The 18635-nt window shown below is 38.4% G+C and overlaps 1 protein-coding gene across 1 annotated transcript in view; it reads right to left on the reverse strand.

Annotated features, from left to right (window-relative positions):
- Positions 1-1138: 1138 nt before the first annotated feature.
- Positions 1139-18635, reverse strand: part of Elp4 (elongator acetyltransferase complex subunit 4) — a 178827-nt gene continuing 161330 nt past the window's right edge. Inside the window, exon 10 of the mRNA XM_090347951.1 lies at positions 1139-2259. Within this exon, the coding sequence (XP_090204077.1) occupies positions 2128-2259 (132 nt within the window). The 3' untranslated portion in view covers positions 1139-2127. The remainder of the gene's footprint in view (positions 2260-18635) is intronic.

Raw genomic sequence — 18635 nt, forward strand, 5'->3', positions numbered from 1 at the left:
CTGCAGTAGTTTATTTTTCCAGTGAATCAGAAAAACAAAGCACATGGACCCAATATTTTTGGAAAGCCTAGATATTCTTATTTTTCAAAATGCATTTTTACTGTGTTTAAAAAGCCTAGGTTCTCATTATTATTCAAATGCACTTCTACTGAGTTTCAAAGTTTCATTTATATTTAAAACAAGGGTTAAAAGATGTTCACTCAATTTTTATAATACTTATCTATTTGCAAAGCATACATTAACTAGTAATTGGCTGTTAATTTTATAGACAGGACAGCCAGGGAAGTAAATCAATGACCTATTAAGTATTTTGACAAGTAATTTACATATCTGATGACCTCACATTTCCTTTTCAGAGTCAAATGCTCAGCAATTGTTCTGTTGTATGTTTGTGTAAAATGAATCACAACAAGGTAAGGGTAAGGTTAGCATTATTAAAATAATAACCCAATTAAAACATTCATATGGAATTTATTTGTACTATTCATAATGCTTTCAAAGGACATAATAAAACTCTGTGGAGTATCTGCATATTATTATCTATGGACTAAATCGATTTTTTGAAGTTACTTTAATCTTAAAAGCACATTTGCTTAGTATAAAAGCCTTTTAATTTGAACTGACAGATCAATTCTGAAACTTTATTTTGAAAAGAAAATGAGAAGAATTTGTGTCTTTAGAATTAAAAGAGATGAAAAAAAGTAAACCAGACATTTAAAAAAATAGAAGAATAAACGTGAGTTCTTAGTACTAATGAAATAGCGGTGACAAAACAGTTGTCTTTTTGATTTTGATCACAAAAAATAAACTGGTAGTGACAGGATATGATGGAGAGATTTGACATCCTGGCAAATCACTGTCATTGATTCAATTATTCTAATCTGAATAAAAGCTGTATACAGTATGTGTTTATGCTACATTGTTTTTTTTTTAAAGTGACTGACATTCATCATATCGGTTAGACAGTTTTAAAAACCTATTCTTTGTTTTCTACTTTGTTGTCAAGAGCAAATAAAGTATCACTCATGTTCTATTAAAAGCAAACTGCTTTAAACGGCTAGTTTTAACTGCTTCAAAATATCCTAATATATTTGAAAATAAATTTTGAAAATCCAGTTTCTCCCAGTGAGTATTTGAAAAACTGAGGCTCTGTAAAAATATCAATTATTTTTAAATTCTCTCTTTTTACCTATTTGTCAACAGCTTTGAGAATGTGAATCTTTGATTTAAAAACCTAATATTTCATCTAAAGACTGGTTCGATTGGCTTTGTATCTAAAAACACATATTTATATGGTTACACATTTACATACTTAGCTAATGTTCATAAGTGAAAAAAAGTTTATGTGATATATTAGGTTTGAATCAGTTTCATTTTCTGCTTTATATTAGACCTATATTTTTTAAATCTCTCACCAAGATTTAATGCATGTCTTTCTCAGGTATCCTATAGCCTTACTGTAGTTGCCAATTTGAATTTCAGTCCAGAATTATGCTTGTTGACATAATTTCATAGGGCTGACTTCAATCATTTAGGAGTACCACACAAAAGCTATACAATTTCATTTTCCACATTGTCTATCACTCAAGTTCTTTCCATTTATTAACTTATAGCAGACTAGTTACCTTTAATTGGGTCTAAATCCCCAAATAGTATTCCATCATTAACACGTTAGTCACAGTACGTAAATGCAAAATTATTCCATATAGTAACAAATACAATCTCTTTTGAAAAATTTTTCATGGCAAGTGAGTTTTTCAGAAATAACAATAAACCATTTTCACACACAACATAAATTTCAAGATTTATATGCTACTTCACTTACTCCACACATATGGAAAAAAAAAAGATTACTTGAAGGCACTTGATTTTTTTTTTTTACTTTTTTTAGGTGTTTATTTAAAAATAAATTACTTATTTGTTCTCCACATAGCAAAAGCAAAATTTCAAAGTACAAAAAGCTTATTTAAAAAAATGAAGAATGGTAGCCCTACTTTGTAAAGGATTACACAGGATGTTTTTCAGGGATTGGAGGGTCAGTTCATTAAGAACAATATTTACACAAGCTGTTAGCAATCATAATTAGAGTGTCATATAATTCTGCATGCAACCACTAAGGAGGGATCTCTAGAAGTCCAGGTGCTTCTTGCCTCCGGCCATCATGCCACAACCTAGGCCCTGCAGCTTGGCGGATTCTGCCAGGTCCTGTTTGCTTGAGCGGCTCACTGTGTCTGACAAGTCTGGAGGCAAATGCAGTCTCTATGGCAGGAAATTTCAAGAGAAGGAAAAGAAGAAAAAAAATTACATTTGCTTTCACCAGCATAGTTCAGGATACAATATTATGCTCTGTTGATCAGCATTTAGTCTTGCATGTAAAATTCCTACTAAAACAATCTTTCAGACTGAAGCCCATTCTTATTAGAACAATCCTTCAGACTGAAGCCCATTCTTATTAGATCTTTACAATTTACAACCACTGAAGACACTGGACCAAGTATCTTAGTGGAATATTTTTAGGGTCTACATGAAAACATATTACAATTTTCTTCTTAGGCAGAAATTAAAACATGTAAATGCATAAATTTAAAAGTATATAGATTATAGTAAGGTTCTTTTTTGTTTGCTTGCTTTTTAAAATTCCCTTCTTTTTAAAATTTTTCTTTTTTGGTCTGTCCTGAATCTATCATTCATTGAGCTTCTGTGTTCAAGGCTAGTTTTCTAACATTTGAGCCACAGGTTCACTTACTACTTTTTGGTGGTTAATCGAAGATAAGAGTCTCAGGGATTTCCGGTCTAGGCTTGGCTTCCAACCATGATTCTTAGATCTCAGCCTCCTGACCAGCTAGGATTACAGGCGTGAGCCATTAGTACCTAGCCTTGTCCTTTTTTTTTTTTTAAGGTCAGGTGTTCATTTATTAAATATAACTTTTAACAAACAACCCCAGACATGTTTGACAAGTAGTAACCTTCCTGGAATGTTTCAAAATACAGTTATGTTGATCAAGTTTTATTTCAGTTAACTTTTTGTTTTGTTCTTTCTGTCTCTAGGTTCTTTTTCTGTTTAGCAGTTAGAGCATGTGCATTATTTCCTCACATGACAAAAGTGTAGCATCAGCCTCTTGATGGTAAAGGCACCCAGTAGACTTTTTCTCTGTGCAATGGCTATTTAGCAACCTGTATCAAGTAAGGTAATGAAGCTTTCATAGAGTGTGATATCTAACAGCCATTGGTACCTTCACCTGTACCATTAAAATACCTTTAAAAATTTCCTTCAGCTTTCATATAATCATTAAAAACTATACTTAAAAACTTTAACTGCCTGATAAAAACTACTTAATCTCACAATTTTAGTATTAGCTTCTTGGTAAGTTATATGAACAATACCAGAGCTAATTAGAATCTTCATTTTCCTATTATATACCAGCAAAACCAACACAGAAAACTTAAGTATGTCACAATAGCCTTGTCCTTTTTGACATGGCTCAATAAATGCTTTTTACATCAGATGTAGCTTTTTAGGAACTATAAATTTCACACAAATGCCTGTTTCCCTTTGTAATTTTTTTTTCAGTCTGTTATTATAAGGCTTGAACTTTGGGCCTAGGCGCTGTTCCTGAGCTCTTCAGCTCAAGGCTGGTGCTCTACCACTTTGAGCCATAGCACCAATTTTAGTTTTCTGATGGTTAGTTGGAGATAAGAATCTCATAGATTTTCCTGCCCAGGCTGGCTCTAAACAGTGATCCTCAGATCTCAGCCTCCTGAGTAGTCACCAGCACATTGTAGGATTAGAGTTTTGATTGGAACTGACTAACAACCTTCTTAGAAATGTGGACATAATGAAAAAATGCTGGCAAACAGAGGGTCAGTATATTTCATATGCTTCAATACATCAACTATGTCTTGTTCCAGGTCTTGGTTGTTTGATTGCATGCCTTCAAAAGTATAGTTTGTCTTCGAATAAGCCCTTCATCTTAAATGTGAATATAGACTTTTGTTCTGGAAAGAATATATAACCCATCAATACTCCTAGTCTATAATCTGTTTCATAAAAATCCAAATTTAAGGAAACAAACAATTGGCTTTCCTTATCAGTGCATCCACATCTCTGGATTCAAGCAACCATGGCTTGGAAACATAGGCTGAACATATACAGACTTCTTGCCTTATTTCTCTTGACCTGTTATAGTGTAACACCTACTTACACATCACTGTTAGATATTACAGGCAATTTTGAGATTGTATACAGGAAGGTGTGTGCAGGTTCTATGCGAACCTCTTGCCACTGTTTACAAGGCATCTGTAGATGTAGTTCTCCAAAGGGGTTCCACAAGCAATCCCTGGAGTTACCAGGAACTGTCTGTTGTATGAGGCACGGTGTGTGAGAGGGGATGAGTAGGGCAGGATGACACTCTCCAATGACTAACCAGAGCTTTCTAAAGGGCAAGGTACCTGCAGAACTCCCTTGAATATGACACACCAAAAAAAAAAAAAGGGATGAAAAAGAGAAGAACGTGTGTGTGTGTGTGTGTGTGTGTGTGTCAAAATATTATGCTCCACAAGCATATGTTCCAGCTACATTCTTTTCCGATGAAAAGCTTGTTTACTCTCATGTAAACACAAGCTGTGTACAAGGGTTCAAAATATTTCAAAGCATTTAAACTAACTGTGAAAAGATACTTCTTCATTTTATTTGCTTGTTCCTTTTTTGATACAAACATATTTAAGAGAGAAGGCAGCATTCTACAGAAACATGGTTAACAAACATGTGAGAAACACCAGGAAGGTGATATTATTCATATAGTAATGTTCACAGACAACTATTCATTTTATCCTCAGCACCCAGCCTGTTACTTATCAAGTACATAAATGCCTATTTCTTTTTTTAAAATTTAATTTTATTGTCAGGGTGATGTATAGAGAGGTAACAGTTACATTCATAAGGTAGTAAGTACATTACTTCTTGAACATTGTTACTTCTTCTCATGTTTTTCCTGCCCTCCTAACTCCTCCTAAATTGTAAAGTTCATTTCCAAAATACTGTCTTGTGAATATCGATGTTACATTGTTCACGCTTTCATAGTGCTTATGGTTGAACCTAGGACTTGGATTGGTGCATGGGAGGCAAATTCTAGCACTTAGCTACACTCCAGCACTCAGCCTCCTTTTTATGATTTGCCTTTTAAAGACTTTTCTATTCATACTGAAAAAATAGAGGTTATTTCTTGAATGATCAAAAAAACCTCCATGAAATCAAATAGGTTTCTATTTTCAATGTCTCTAATTTCTTTAAATAATTAAGAATTTCTTTAAATACTTCTATTATTTCTACTTTGTTCCAGAAAAGGTTCTCTGAAGAAAAACCAGCATTAAAAAGGATCAGAGATGTAAGAGATTTTTTTTTTCCCCATGGGACTTGAACCTAGGGCCTGGGTGCTGTCCCAGAGTGGTTTCATTCAAGGTTACTTTGAGCCACAGCACCACTTCTGGATCTTAAGTGATTTGTTGGATATAAGCGTCTCATGGATATTTTTCTTTCTTTTTTTTTTTTTTTGGCAGTCCTGGGCTTGAGCTCAGGGCCTGAGCACTGTCCTTGGACTTTCTCAAGGCTAGAGCTCTACCACTTGAGCCTCAGCACTACTTCTGGCTTTTTTCTATGTATGTGGTACCGAGGAATCGAACCCTGGTCTTCATGCATGCTAGGCAAGCACTCAACCACTAGGCCAAACTCCTGGCCCCTCATGGATATTTTTCTACCTGAGTTGGCTTCAAACCATGATCCTTAGATCGGAAATACCTGAGAAGCTAGGATCACAGACATGAGCCACCAGTGCCCACCTTAAAAGAAATCTTGACTTGATAACTTGCATGGTTTGTAGGCTATATGATATTTAGTTACTACGAATAAACGTGTGTGTGTATGTGTACACATTTGGATGGAACCTCACAAATGACAGAGCATCTTCTATATTCTTTATTTCCATAAATCAAGTAATGTGAGTAAGAACAAACACAAGTCACCCTTTAGCAAACACTCCAACTTACGCATACCAAAGAGGCAGAGAGAAAGCAGAAATGGTGGAGAAGGAGGGCAGGATAAAGCTTCAGATCCCAAAGATGAGATCTGAGCTGGGTCTTATGTGTTAAACTAGATTCTGACATATTGAATGAGGATTTGCTTAACAGTAGGACCAGTATAACTGTAAGCCTATAGGATGAATTTGGTTGAAGGGTCATCTTGCTCTAATATTCCAAATGGAGTAACTAGTGTAATTTATTCAGGACTAGCAAAATACAATTTAAATTTCAGGATTTCACTTATTTGCTTTTTTACTGGCTAAGAACTTTTCTTCTGTATTTCTTTTCTAGGCAAATGAATGCGAGCCAGTTGGCTGCAAGCCCTTCATTGCAAAACTAGCTAAATGTGACATGTGATGTGTTTGGAAATCTTTCAGGTTGAATGGCTTTGAGGGAAAAAAATCACCTATCATTCCTGTGAAATTTCTGAGCATAAAAATTCGGAGTAACTGTTTCTAGCCAAATGCTACATGACAAAGTAAGCTGGATATTTACGTCTTTTAAGAAAAAGTACAGAGATGTCTCTTGGAGATTTGCAAATCTGTGTGAGTTTGCTGGCTTTTCTGGATTGTTGCTTGAAATGTGCTCACCATGCAATGGAAATTCTCAAGCAGTGGGTTTTGGTTTCTTTCTTTTGAAGCCTCCCTCCCGCACCTTGTCAGTGCAATGTGAAGCAGGGAGGAAGGAGAGATCAGGTTCTGGGCTTGCCAGGTGCGTTAGGGAGTTTTCCTTTGAGGCTTGCAAAACCTTTACATCCTTGACAAGGAAGTGTTCAGATGCTGCTGTACCCCAGATCTGTCTTCTGGAAAAAAACCATCTTGCAAAGCTGTATACCTCGGCGATCTCCTTTGACTAAACTGAAAGGTGGACGGGAATACATTTTTATTGCGTAGGGGAGTAAATAAAAATGAGACTATAATGAAAACGACTATATGACTTGTGAACCTTATAAGCCAAATCAAAGTGTTCATCTTTTCTCCTTTAACCCTCCAGGTCCTGATGCATGCAAGGTTTACTAGCACAAACATACATGATCTTCTGAGCTGAGTATGTTTTTTTTTCCAACTGGTTAGTTTTTTTCAGATTCTGGGAGGAAGGGACTATGTTGATGATATAGAAACAATGGTTAGTACCCTGCTTTTCCCATTATCTTGTCTACAATAGGGATACAGCCAAAGAAATGGGGTGAAGTTGGGGCAACTTCTACAATAGACACACAGGCCTGGGTGACTTGCAATTGATCCCACAGGATCCTCCAACACTGCAAGGAGGGAAACAGTGAGGGAACCAAACCACAGGTAGCTTAGTGGAGGCAGCTGCCAATGGCCCCCTCAGGCTCTCAGGAAGTCCAGAGCCATAACCTAGGAGCAGCAAAGGTGCTTTGCTCTGAAGCTCTAAGGGATAGCAAGGAGAATTGGATTCTGAAATTCTTTTCCAGTGCCTGCTTCTGCCTCTTCCCAGGGCTTAGCCACCATACACTCTGTTCCTTCTGAGTCAGCAGAATGGTTCTCTTCCTAATTCTTTTCCTACTAGCCTGCCAGACCTGTGCTCAGCACATGGTTTCCAAGCAGAAGGACCAAGATAATGAATCTAGATTACATCTGAATTTGACACAAATTGTAAGCAAATATTCATTAAAATAAGTTTAATCAGCTTGTATTTTGTATATTTTGCCAAAGACCAAACTGCCAGGTACTGTTTATTTTGTGAAGACAATTGATAGGGTGCATTTTAACCCTTCACAGATGGATACTTTTTTTTCTCCCTTCTTGGTGCTGGTATTACTTGAGTGTTTTGCTCATGGTTGGTGGCTACCACTTCTGCCATATCTCCATAATTTTTTTTTTTTTAAACTGGCTAACTGGAGGTAAGAGTTTCATGGATTTTTGTCTGCCAGAACTGGCTTCAAATTGGGATCCTTAAATATCAGCCTCCTGAGCAGCTAGAAGTATAGGTGTCAGCTCCTGGTGCCTAGCTTTATATACATACATACATACATGCATACATACATATATATATATATATATATATTTTTTTTTTTTTTTTTGCAAGTCCTGGGCTTGAGCTCAGGGCCTGAGCACTGTCCTTGGGTTTTCTCAAGGCCATAGCTCTACCACTTGAGCCACAGCACCATTTCTGGCTTTTTTCTATGCATGTGGTATCAAGGAATCGAACCTGGGTCCTTTGTGCATGCTAGACAAGCACTCTACTGCTAGGCCAAACTCCTGGCCCTATTTTAATCTTTTAAAATATTTTGACATTCCCTTTGCTTACAACCAGAGAAAGTCATTCATATTTTATTTTATTTTTTGCCAGTCCTGGGACTTGAATTCAGGGCCTGAGCAGTGTCCTTGGGCTTTTTTCTCAAGGCTACAGCTCTACCACTTGAGCCACATCACCACTTCTGGCTTTTTTCTATGTATGTGGTAATGAGGAATTGAACCCAGGTCTTGGTGCATGCTAGGCAAGCTCTCTACCACTAGGCCAAACTCCCAGCCCATGTCATTCATATTTTAAAGTCCTGGTAATATGTATTTTTCTTTTTCTTTAAAACACACCTGATTAACTTAGTTCTCAAACCATCACAAACAGATCTTTTCATTTGCCAATATTAAAACAATGTGCACTTTGCTGGTGTCTGGGTACTAGTGTCTCGCACTTGTAATCCTGGCTACCTATGAGGCTGAGATATGAGGATCAAGGCTAGAAGCTTGTTAGTCTGTTTGTTAGCAGATAAATCCAAGAAACTCTGTAATCTCTAATGAACCAGCAAAAAGCCAGAAATGGAAGTACAATTCAAGTGGTAGAATGCCAGCCTTGAGTGGAATACCAGGGGAAAAAAAATCTGAATTTTAAATGGATTCTTGGATTGGAGATTCTTCACATCTATCAGCTTGGCTTTAGCACTGGTCTCATCTTTTCTAGCTTTTCCAGAACCACCACATTCACCATAGTGTTTTAAGTTTGTCTTTTTTGGGGTGGGTCATGGGGCTTGAACTAGGCCTGGGCGCTGTTCCTGAGCTCTTCAGCTCAAGGCTACCTCCCTACCCTGGGCCTGGGTGTTATTCTGAGCTCTTCAGCTCAAGGCTCCTGCCCTACCCTTGAGACAAGCCCCACTTCCTGTTTTCTAGAGGCTAATTGGAGATAAGTCTCAGGTATTTTTGTGCTCAGGTTTTGAACCTTGATTCTCAGATCTCTGCCTCCTGTGTAGCAAGGATTACAGGTGCTATGCCTGGCTGTTTTAAGTTTTTCTAACAAAGTTATCATAGATGGACAGAGAGACTGGCAAGCCTTTCCTATGTTTTTCTTAATGCTGTCTGGAATTTTATAATTTTTTTTTTTTTGCCAGTCCTGAGGCTTGAACTCAGGGCTTGAGCACTGTTCTTGGACTTTTCTCAAGGGTAGCACTCTACCACTTGAGCCACAGCACCATTTCTGACTTTTTCTGTGTATGTAGTACCGAGGAATTGAGACCAGGTCTTTGTGCATGCCAGGCAAATACTCCACCACTAGGCTGGAATCATTTCTATTGATAACTTCTTTTAAGTAATTTGCGTTTACTTCTTGGATCAAGACTTTCACTATCTCCTTGCATATTTGGTGTTGAATATAGGAGGTCTTGAATTGTGATTGCTGGATTTTTCTTTTTTGCTTCTTTTCTTTTTTAAATCTTCTTGACATCAGCTGAGCTTCAATCATATCTTGTCACTTTTTGGCCATGGGTACTTTTTGACCATGTCACTTTTTGTAATGGATAAGATCCATGTCATGGAAAGTTGGTCAGGCAGTTTTTGATCAGGACATCCCCAGTAATTACTTTGAATGTTCTAAATGAAACTTCATCATTCTGAAGATCAGAAAGGTTCATTTCAAACACTTGACTCTTTAAGATGTAATTTGAATTTTTTGAGTCTTTGTGACTAATGTTATTCTGTTATCTCTTACACTGAGCATGTCCAATGCTTTTACATCATGCCAACCTGTTTTAGAAAATGAGTCTATCACTTTCTTCTTGGCTCCCTTTTTGCTGCCTTTTGTAAGGCATTTGTTATAGCTGTCTGCTACAGTGCTTTGCAGATAGCCAATAGGGAAAACCATACTGATTTAAATGCACATCTTATAGGTCCCATATCCATCCTTTAACAGAGGCAGCCACTGAGACTCTCTACCTCCATGTTCAATGCTATAGCAGAACTATAGCTATGTCATGGTACAGAACCACTAGACATGGAAGTAGAATACATTCAAATATCTTCCCGTGTCCTCAGATCTCAATGTGACACAGACCATTCAATGCAGCTGTCCAAGTCTCAGAGAATATTCTTTCCTTCACAAGACTGTGTTCTCAGGATCAAGTGAGATATTTGTGAACTGTAAAGTATTATAGTAATTTATTATATTTCTTTTTGTTTCATTTGACTCAACAAGTATATAAAGTATAATGAAGTGAAAGAAAAGAGTTTACCAGGACAATGAAGTAATCTTATACATCTAATGAATGAAGCACATATGATTACATATGATAACAACAGAATACTGGATTTAGCTGCCAGGTCTCAGTCAGCAAGCCAGCACCTGGGTATAAATTATATACAATTCTTTTCTGAGGATCTGTAAACATTTTTCCTCACACTTGATGAAGCAATGTAAATGGTCATAGTATAAACAGGCCTAGTATAAATATTCATTCATGGCTGTATAAAGAAGGCAATTTGCCATTCATCTTATTTTCATAATCTGTCTTTTGCACATCTTCATCGCTGACAAAATAACTAATAAAGAAAATGTTGGAGCTGGGCACTGGTGGCTCATGCCTGTAATCTTAGTTACTCAGGAGTTTGATCTGAGGATCATAGTTCAAAGCCAGCCTGGGCACGAAAATCTGTGAGACTCTTATTTCCAATTAACAACCAGAAAACTGGAAGTGGTGCTGTGGCTCAAGTGGTAGAGTTCTAGAGCCTTCAGCTGAAGAGCTCAGGGTCAGCACCCAGGCCCAGAGTTTAAGATGCATGACCAACGAAAATAAAAGGAAAATGTCGGAAGATGAAGCTTCTCTATATAAGTTTTAAAGTTATTTTTGATCTTTATATAATGGGGCGTTAACAAATGAATAAAAGCTGTGCTGTCTTAGTCCAGAGTTTTTCTTGTGTTTGATGTGTTCACCTGTAGGGTAATTTGTTGTTTTCTGTAGCCATGCTCTGTGCCTCAGTGCTCTAAATGGTAGGGGATGTCTAAGTAGCTCATGCCTGTAAGCCTGGTATGCAGGAGACTGAGATATGAGGATTACAGTTCATTACAGTTTGAAGGAAAACCATCAGGAGCAACCAGAAGCAGTGAGCAATGACTGACTGACTGGGGTTCCATTCTTGGTTTCTTATCAAGAAAATGCACACTTGAAGCCCACTACCAGCCCATGGATGGGAGGAGCTAAAGCAATGTGTGTGTTTAGAGCTCTTCTTGCTCTGTGAATAGAGCTAGTTCACTTTCCTCAGTGGAGAATGGTTTCCTTTTGGGGCACAGAGAGGAGGATCAAGGGAAGAAGACAGATGAGGTAGGCCTGACATAGTCATCATGGAATCATTACTACTGTTTTTCACAAGACTGCAGAGTTTTGAGTGTGTGAAAGATAGTGTCTTATACTATCATATAATTATACTTTTTCCTGCATTGATATAATTCCACCATTATTACACTATTATAATGTAATATTATATTGCAATTATACTTTGGGTTACAATTTCATGACATGGAAGATGCCTCTAATTTTTGGTGAACTCTGTCCTAACCTCATATACAAAGAAGCCAGCAGAAAGAATGGCACAACAAAATTTTTCTGTTTTGTTCTAGATTGGCAAGTGCAGATTTGGTACCAGCTTAGTTTTTTCAAAAGCCTCTACTAAGCATGGTTAGGCTTTACTTCTGTTTGTTTAAGATTCAAATTATTCATAGGGCTTAAGATTCAAATTGTCATACTGAATATCATAACCATATTATCTCTTCTGAACTAAAAAAAAACCCTCATTTGTTTCTCCCTGACTGATCTGAAAATTAGACAACATTTCAGAGTTGGAACACTTCATGTTGGCTGTCCATAGAAAAATGTTCAGGTGTGCAATTATTTTGACCGTCAATTATAACTGACAGGACTGTCTTGTCTCCAACTCGGCTTTCACCTCTCTGAAAGCAGATTGTGAGGAACTTACTTGTCTAAACAAAAGTATGATTTGTGAAAAGGTATGTGTCTATGCCAGACTGTTAGTTTATTCTCACTATTCTCCACAGCGAGTAAAAAGAAATAATCTATGAATATAGGCTGCATTTCCCAGCTTCTTTTGCTGAAGATGAAGCTGAGTGATTATATCATTCTGGTCATTTCATCTTTTTTTTTTTTCTTTTTTCAATTTTTCAGACATGCTCTCACTATGTAGAGCAGGCTGGTCTTGGGCTCCTGATCATCTTTCCCCAGGGATTCATCAACATGCTTGGCTGGTCCCTTGATCGTGAGCAGAATGCTATGGTTGGGATGCCCTTTTAAAAGGGAAATGGATATAGTCTACTCACTGTTCCTTTTCATGCAGCTATAAGATTTCAGCATAAAAGGTTCTGTCCTGGACCCTATATACCCCATGAGATGGGTAATTACAGGGTTAAAGGAATACACATTAGAGTCGGTATCCTTCTTTATCAAATGTACTCTGCAAATAGAAGGTATATGTCTAAGTGGCAACAGGCACTACTACATGATTCTCTTGTCCAGGCTAGTCACCTGAGAATGGACTTTGTTGTCTTGGGTGGATACGCTGGAACTTAAGAAAAAGCCAAGAAATGGCTATCAGTGGAGAGTTGTTACAATGTGGTTGGGCAAGCTGCATAGACACAGCATGAGTGTCTCATGTGTGGGATGGAGGTAGGGGAAGGAGAGAAAAGGGGGTGTGCTACCTATTAATTCTCTATGTCTTCATGTTCTCAGGCTCCCTGACCAGAGTTTGAACTGGGGTTTCTAAAAGGTACATTTGGAAGGGAGGGAAGATAAAATACATTTAATGGATTGTTAACCTAGTAACTTCAAAATATTTAGGCAAAATCATGTGGCCTTTTATTTTTCATTCTTGTTCTGGGTTCTGCCAATGTTAGGGGAAAACCTAAATTGCCTACTCCCACTTGCCGAAATGCAGACTCGAGGACAGGTGTAGCTATCTGCTAAGAGGGACAGGGCTAGCATTTCCTGGCGCCAGCTGGCCACTACAGGAGCCTTGGGTTATTTAGCTGGGCTTTTATGTGAAAGATGTATGAATTGCTGCATTCCTTAAGCTACTGCATTTTTGTAACTCTTTAACAGCAATCTAACTTATATTTATATATGTTACATAGAGATTGAAAAATGACACATGGAACACTCAAGTTCTGGGACCTAAAACTTTGTTGCCTTAGTTGGTGGCTGATGGGCAGTGAGATGGGATGCTGCCATCACTGCTGGGATAAGTTGGAAGACAAACCTTATACTTCCCAATCACTGTCTTACATGGAATGTTGGGGAAGGTCAGAATATTGTCATGTTGGTTGCACCTTGCCACTTCTAGATAATATATTAAAGATAGCCTCAGGCCAGAACTACCAGATTTTCCAGAAAAGAGAGGAGAGTGAAGTTTTGTAGTAGCCCACAGCTTACAATGTAAACCTACAAAAGGTTCAGTAATGTAATTCAGAGCCTTGCAGGACTGGAAACACCCAAATGTTTCTGTACCTGCACACCAGGGTGGCAACCTTTACTTAAGATGTATGTGCCTGAGCCTTTCCTAAAGAGCTCTTGTATGATGCTGGCTAACCAAAGGAAGCCAGTTCAGAGACACTGGTCAGATGAAGGGCATTTGTTGTTGTTGTGCTGTTCCTGAGCTCTTCAGCTCAAGGCTAACACCCTACGCCTGGAGCCACAGCCCCACTTCCTGTTTTCTAGTGATTAATTGGAGATTAGGGTCTCACGTTCTTTAGTGCCCAAGCTGGCTTTGAACCTGGATCTCAGATCTCAGCCTCCTTAGTAAGTAGGATTACAGGCATGAGCCACTGTGCCTGGTGAAGGGTGGTTTTTAATGCAAGGCAAAAAGGTAAAATGGAGAAGACAGAAAATAGAACTCAAACCTAAGAATGAAGCAGTTGTGGTAGGCAAGAGAAGATGATGCTTCGTATCCACTCTCATTGTCTTGCATGCCTATTCTTGTGGTGGGGGCTTCAGAGGTGAGGAGGAGGTTTACCTAGTCAGGTATACATCTGTACCAGATGCAGAACGTGGAAAAGAAACAGAAGCAGCCTTCCTGCTGTCTTTGCAGGTGTTCTGCAGAGAACTGTTTTGGTATAGGTATTCCAGTGACTCTGCACCAGTTTCATGGGAACTGAGAGTCACTTATGTATAAGTGTTTAGCTAGTTAGGGATCAACATGCAGGCACAATGACATCTGTGGGGTGTACTAACTCCAAGACTATAGCCATAACACTTGTGTCCTTAGTGATGAGCTCTAGAGGTGATCTCCTAACTCCTTACCTTTTTGACTGTAGTAAGGTAAGCAGTGACTAGAGGCCAGTTTGATGGCAGTATTTTCCAGTTATTTCTCTAACCCTCAATGATTGTTTTTTTTAAAATAAATTTTCCTTCTGCATAAACTAAAGAGGTGGATTTTTTTTCTACACATGAATCCTAGAACTATGTCTAGACAAATTCTTTGCTGGGATTACTTGCATGATGTAGAACGGAAAAGAAGCAAATACACTGAGAATCTTCTAAAGTCTGGAGGGAATTGTATTGTCAGAGAAACTACAAGCCTGGCCAGAAGCCTATAATTAGTCAACCCCTAAAAGTCATCCTAGGTGTCAAACCTGGGCTATAAATAAGTGAGCTGTGAAGGCTGCACAGCTCCCCCCCCCCCCACCCCGACCCCCAGGGCACATCCCTCCAATGGTGACTTCATGGAATCATAGATGATGATCCACAGGAGTAATGGGAAAGGAAGTTTCTTCAAGGGACCACAAGCAAATAAGCCCTCTCCTTGTTCTTTTTCCTCAAGGCTAGCACTCTGCCACTTGAGCCACAGCTCAAGTACTGAGGAATTGAACCGGGTCTTTGCACATGGTAGGCAAGCACTCTACCACTAGGCTAAACTCCTGGTCTCCTTTTTTTTTTTTTTTGTAGAACCCATTTTGAATTAAGATTCATTTCCTAAATTGTCTTGTGATCACATCTGAAACAATGGGAAGGATCAGGGTGATACCAAACTTGTATGCATTAGCATGAGTTGAACTTAGGCAGTCTTGGTGCCAGTGTCTACACTCATTCTTATTCAACATTCCAGAACTTGTCTAAACATTGACCATGGAACAAGACAAGTAAGATCCCTGCTTTAAAGGAATTCATGGAACATATACACATATGTTCTTGGTGGAGACAGAGGAGAGACTTCCAACATGCAGAAGATAAATGAAGATCAATTGGGCAGAGAGGGATGCTTTTAAAGAAATCAAACATTGCAATACCATGTATTCATCCACATAATGGTGAGTCAACACTCCTGAATTCTCAGACATTTAAGGTATGGGGAAGTCTTATTAGTCTTCTTCCTTTCTATACAATCTAAACGGAGTACCTTTTAATATTTTCCCCTTATTTTCCTATTCATTTTATTCACATTAATACAAGGACTAAAAAATTGATTTAGGCCATGATTGAAAGAATGCAACTTGAACTGCTACCAAAAATTGGATAGAAAGAGAAAAAGCCCTGAGAGGTGCTTTCCTCCCATCCCACCTCCTCCCAGCCTCTTCTCCGGGATAAAGGAATGGGATGGAGAAGTCACACCTGACCCCTGCCATCCCTGTGACCCTCTGATAGTGCTTTGTCACCCAAATGGGGCTGTTCATATCTCCTAGCAGACTCATTTGCCATTAATTGTGCAGCAGGGTTTCTCCCTTTGGCAACCTTTCCCTTAGTATCCAACTGCTGCTTAACCTAAGGCTTGTCTGGCTCTGGAACACAAAATGCAGGCAGGAGCATATAAGCTACTGAGTGTGTAGAATATGAATGAAGTTTCAGCTGGGCCTGCCGCAAATCTCACAGGGAAGAGAAGTAGGTAGGCATATATCTATATTTTTTCTAGAGCAGATTGTTATTTTGACAGAACCCTTTACACTGCTACATCCGGTAAGCCCTCTTTCTCTTTGAGATTAGTGAAACACAATCACGAGCACTTCCCCTCAGGTACCTTATGAATAACTGAGGCATTTTTGGGGGCATTGTTTTTTAGATTTGAATGGTGAGCTTGAAAAACATGTCGAAATAAATTTTAACTACCAATTATAAGACAGATCCTTTTTATCCATCCCCACCCCCTCTTAAAGCACATACTGTGGAGACTTCACTAGAGGAAGTAAAAGGGAACATTCCCTTTGTTTTTGTCTACTAGAATTCAAATTAATGTTTGTTTCTAGTGATTATATGAAACTTCCTACTCAGTAAGATGATATGCGGGCACATATTCAGGCTGATTCCTAAATCCCTGCAAGTTTTACAACTACAACAGATCTACTATCCAAGTTTAGGGACTGGTAGAGGTTTGGCTAATAAATAGCTTAGGAGGTAGATGAAATCACAGATGAGAAAAAGCAAGACTTGGAATTTTGAAATCAGATAATTTATCGGATTCTTAGGTTATCATGTTACTGCCACTCTACTGAACTTTCAGAACTGTCTCATGGTCCAGACAAGTATTTCTCCTGGACATGTGGCTATCTCAAGTTTTTATATCCTGTATAACACGCACACAAACACAGGCTGATTTCCACTTGGCTGTATGTGAATGACTTCTGAAAGCATAATGGCAAATGTGTTTCTCTGCATAATGTCCTGCAGTGTATGCAGAGCAGTACTTTTGGAAGACTGAGAGGGGGTGTGAAGTGCTGGCTGCCCATCGTCACGCAAAGCATCCTGACAGCACTAAATCTCCCAACGACTCTCTACTTACTTTAAGACCCCTACACTTAAGGGTCTGCTAGTTCCTGGGTATGAAGAAAGAATTTTTAATGGGGCCAAATGTAGGTGTTTACAAGGGGGAATTGTTGTTTTTTATTAGGAGCTGCCTTATGTTCAATAGTTGTATTTACTTTGTCAAGCTCGCCAGAATTAGAAAATCCCCATTGCTAGGCAGCCTAGAGCGCCTGCTAAGTATTTCTGGGCATTCAGAACTGAAGCATGTGCTGCCCAAAGGCAGGTTTCATTACAGTGTGTTATTTAGTCCTTTTTCGTCCTTCCCTACCCCCACACTCCTAGATAGGAGCACTTCTTTGACAGGAAATCTTGGTCACTTTATGCTGAAACATATTTACATGACTGAAACACGACAATTAACACATTTGTAAAGCTTGAGGGATAGGCACACTTTAATGGTTTTTTGAAGTAGGCTGATTTCCTGGAGGTTTTCATCTTATTTTATTTTGTGCTGCATGCATGAACAAGTTTTTCTTTACTATAGGTATCTGACAAAGTCTACCTGGTATGAATATGAATGAAAAGTAAAATAACACAAAAATTAATTTCATGTTTGTAGCCAAACCATTCTTAATTCCTTTCACCAGTTCAATGTACATCGCAGGCTGCACTATTATTTTTCTCATGCTGTGTTGGCTTTTATACAAAGGCAGCTAGGTAGTATGTTTTTCATGTGACAAAACACGGCTTTCTGCTATACTGATGGATTAAAAACTTTTCATAATGAATTATAAGTATCAATTACAAAGAAGATTTTCTTCACTTTTCAGAGACATATAAAGTAGTGTACATGTCACTTGTTCTACAAGTAGTACTGTGTATGTTCTTTTCGCCTTTGTGTGTGTGTGTGTGTGTGTGTGTGTGTGTGTGTGTGTGCGCGTGCGTGGGTATGTACAGACACACATAGATGACCTCACATGACAAAGTCATTGTGAATATTTTCTTTTCTTTTACATGTGTATGTGAACTAATCGCTAAAATTTTGGTAAAATTTAGGGAAGAAGCTACTTTGCAGTCAAGGCTGTCTGAAATAAAATGAAAACTTCTATGTTTCCTTTCATTTCAGAAAGCATACTAGCCCTGGAAATCCCCTACCCAATTCCCACATGGAAACTGCAACATTTACAAACCGCACGGTATTCATATCATCAGCCTGTGCATTTATCTATCTCCCCCTGCACAGCTTTTCCCTCCTCACTACTTTCAAAGAAAGCTCATGAACAGATTTGGGCAAAGCTAGACCCCTTTTGCCACATGCCTCTCTCAGGGCGGTGATGGGGCAGCCAAGACGGAGAGCTGTAGCTGAGGGTTACAGATTAGAGATGAGGATTTAACTCCAAAGAGTAACTTTGCTGAAGTGACTTCATAGATAAGAAGTAAGCAGTTCTCCAATTCAGTTTTAGATAGAGACTCTATGAATGATGGGGAAAAGTTAAAGGAAATGAAACAAGTAAAGCAAGAAAAAAATACTGATGAAAAACAGAAAAGAGCCAAATATTTGTGACTATAAATATGTGGCTGCCTATTTTTA

This window comes from Megascapheus bottae, chromosome 16 (assembly GCF_031878675.1).
Source record: "Megascapheus bottae isolate mThoBot1 chromosome 16, mThoBot2.hap1, whole genome shotgun sequence".
NCBI classification, from domain to species: domain Eukaryota; kingdom Metazoa; phylum Chordata; class Mammalia; order Rodentia; family Geomyidae; genus Megascapheus; species Megascapheus bottae.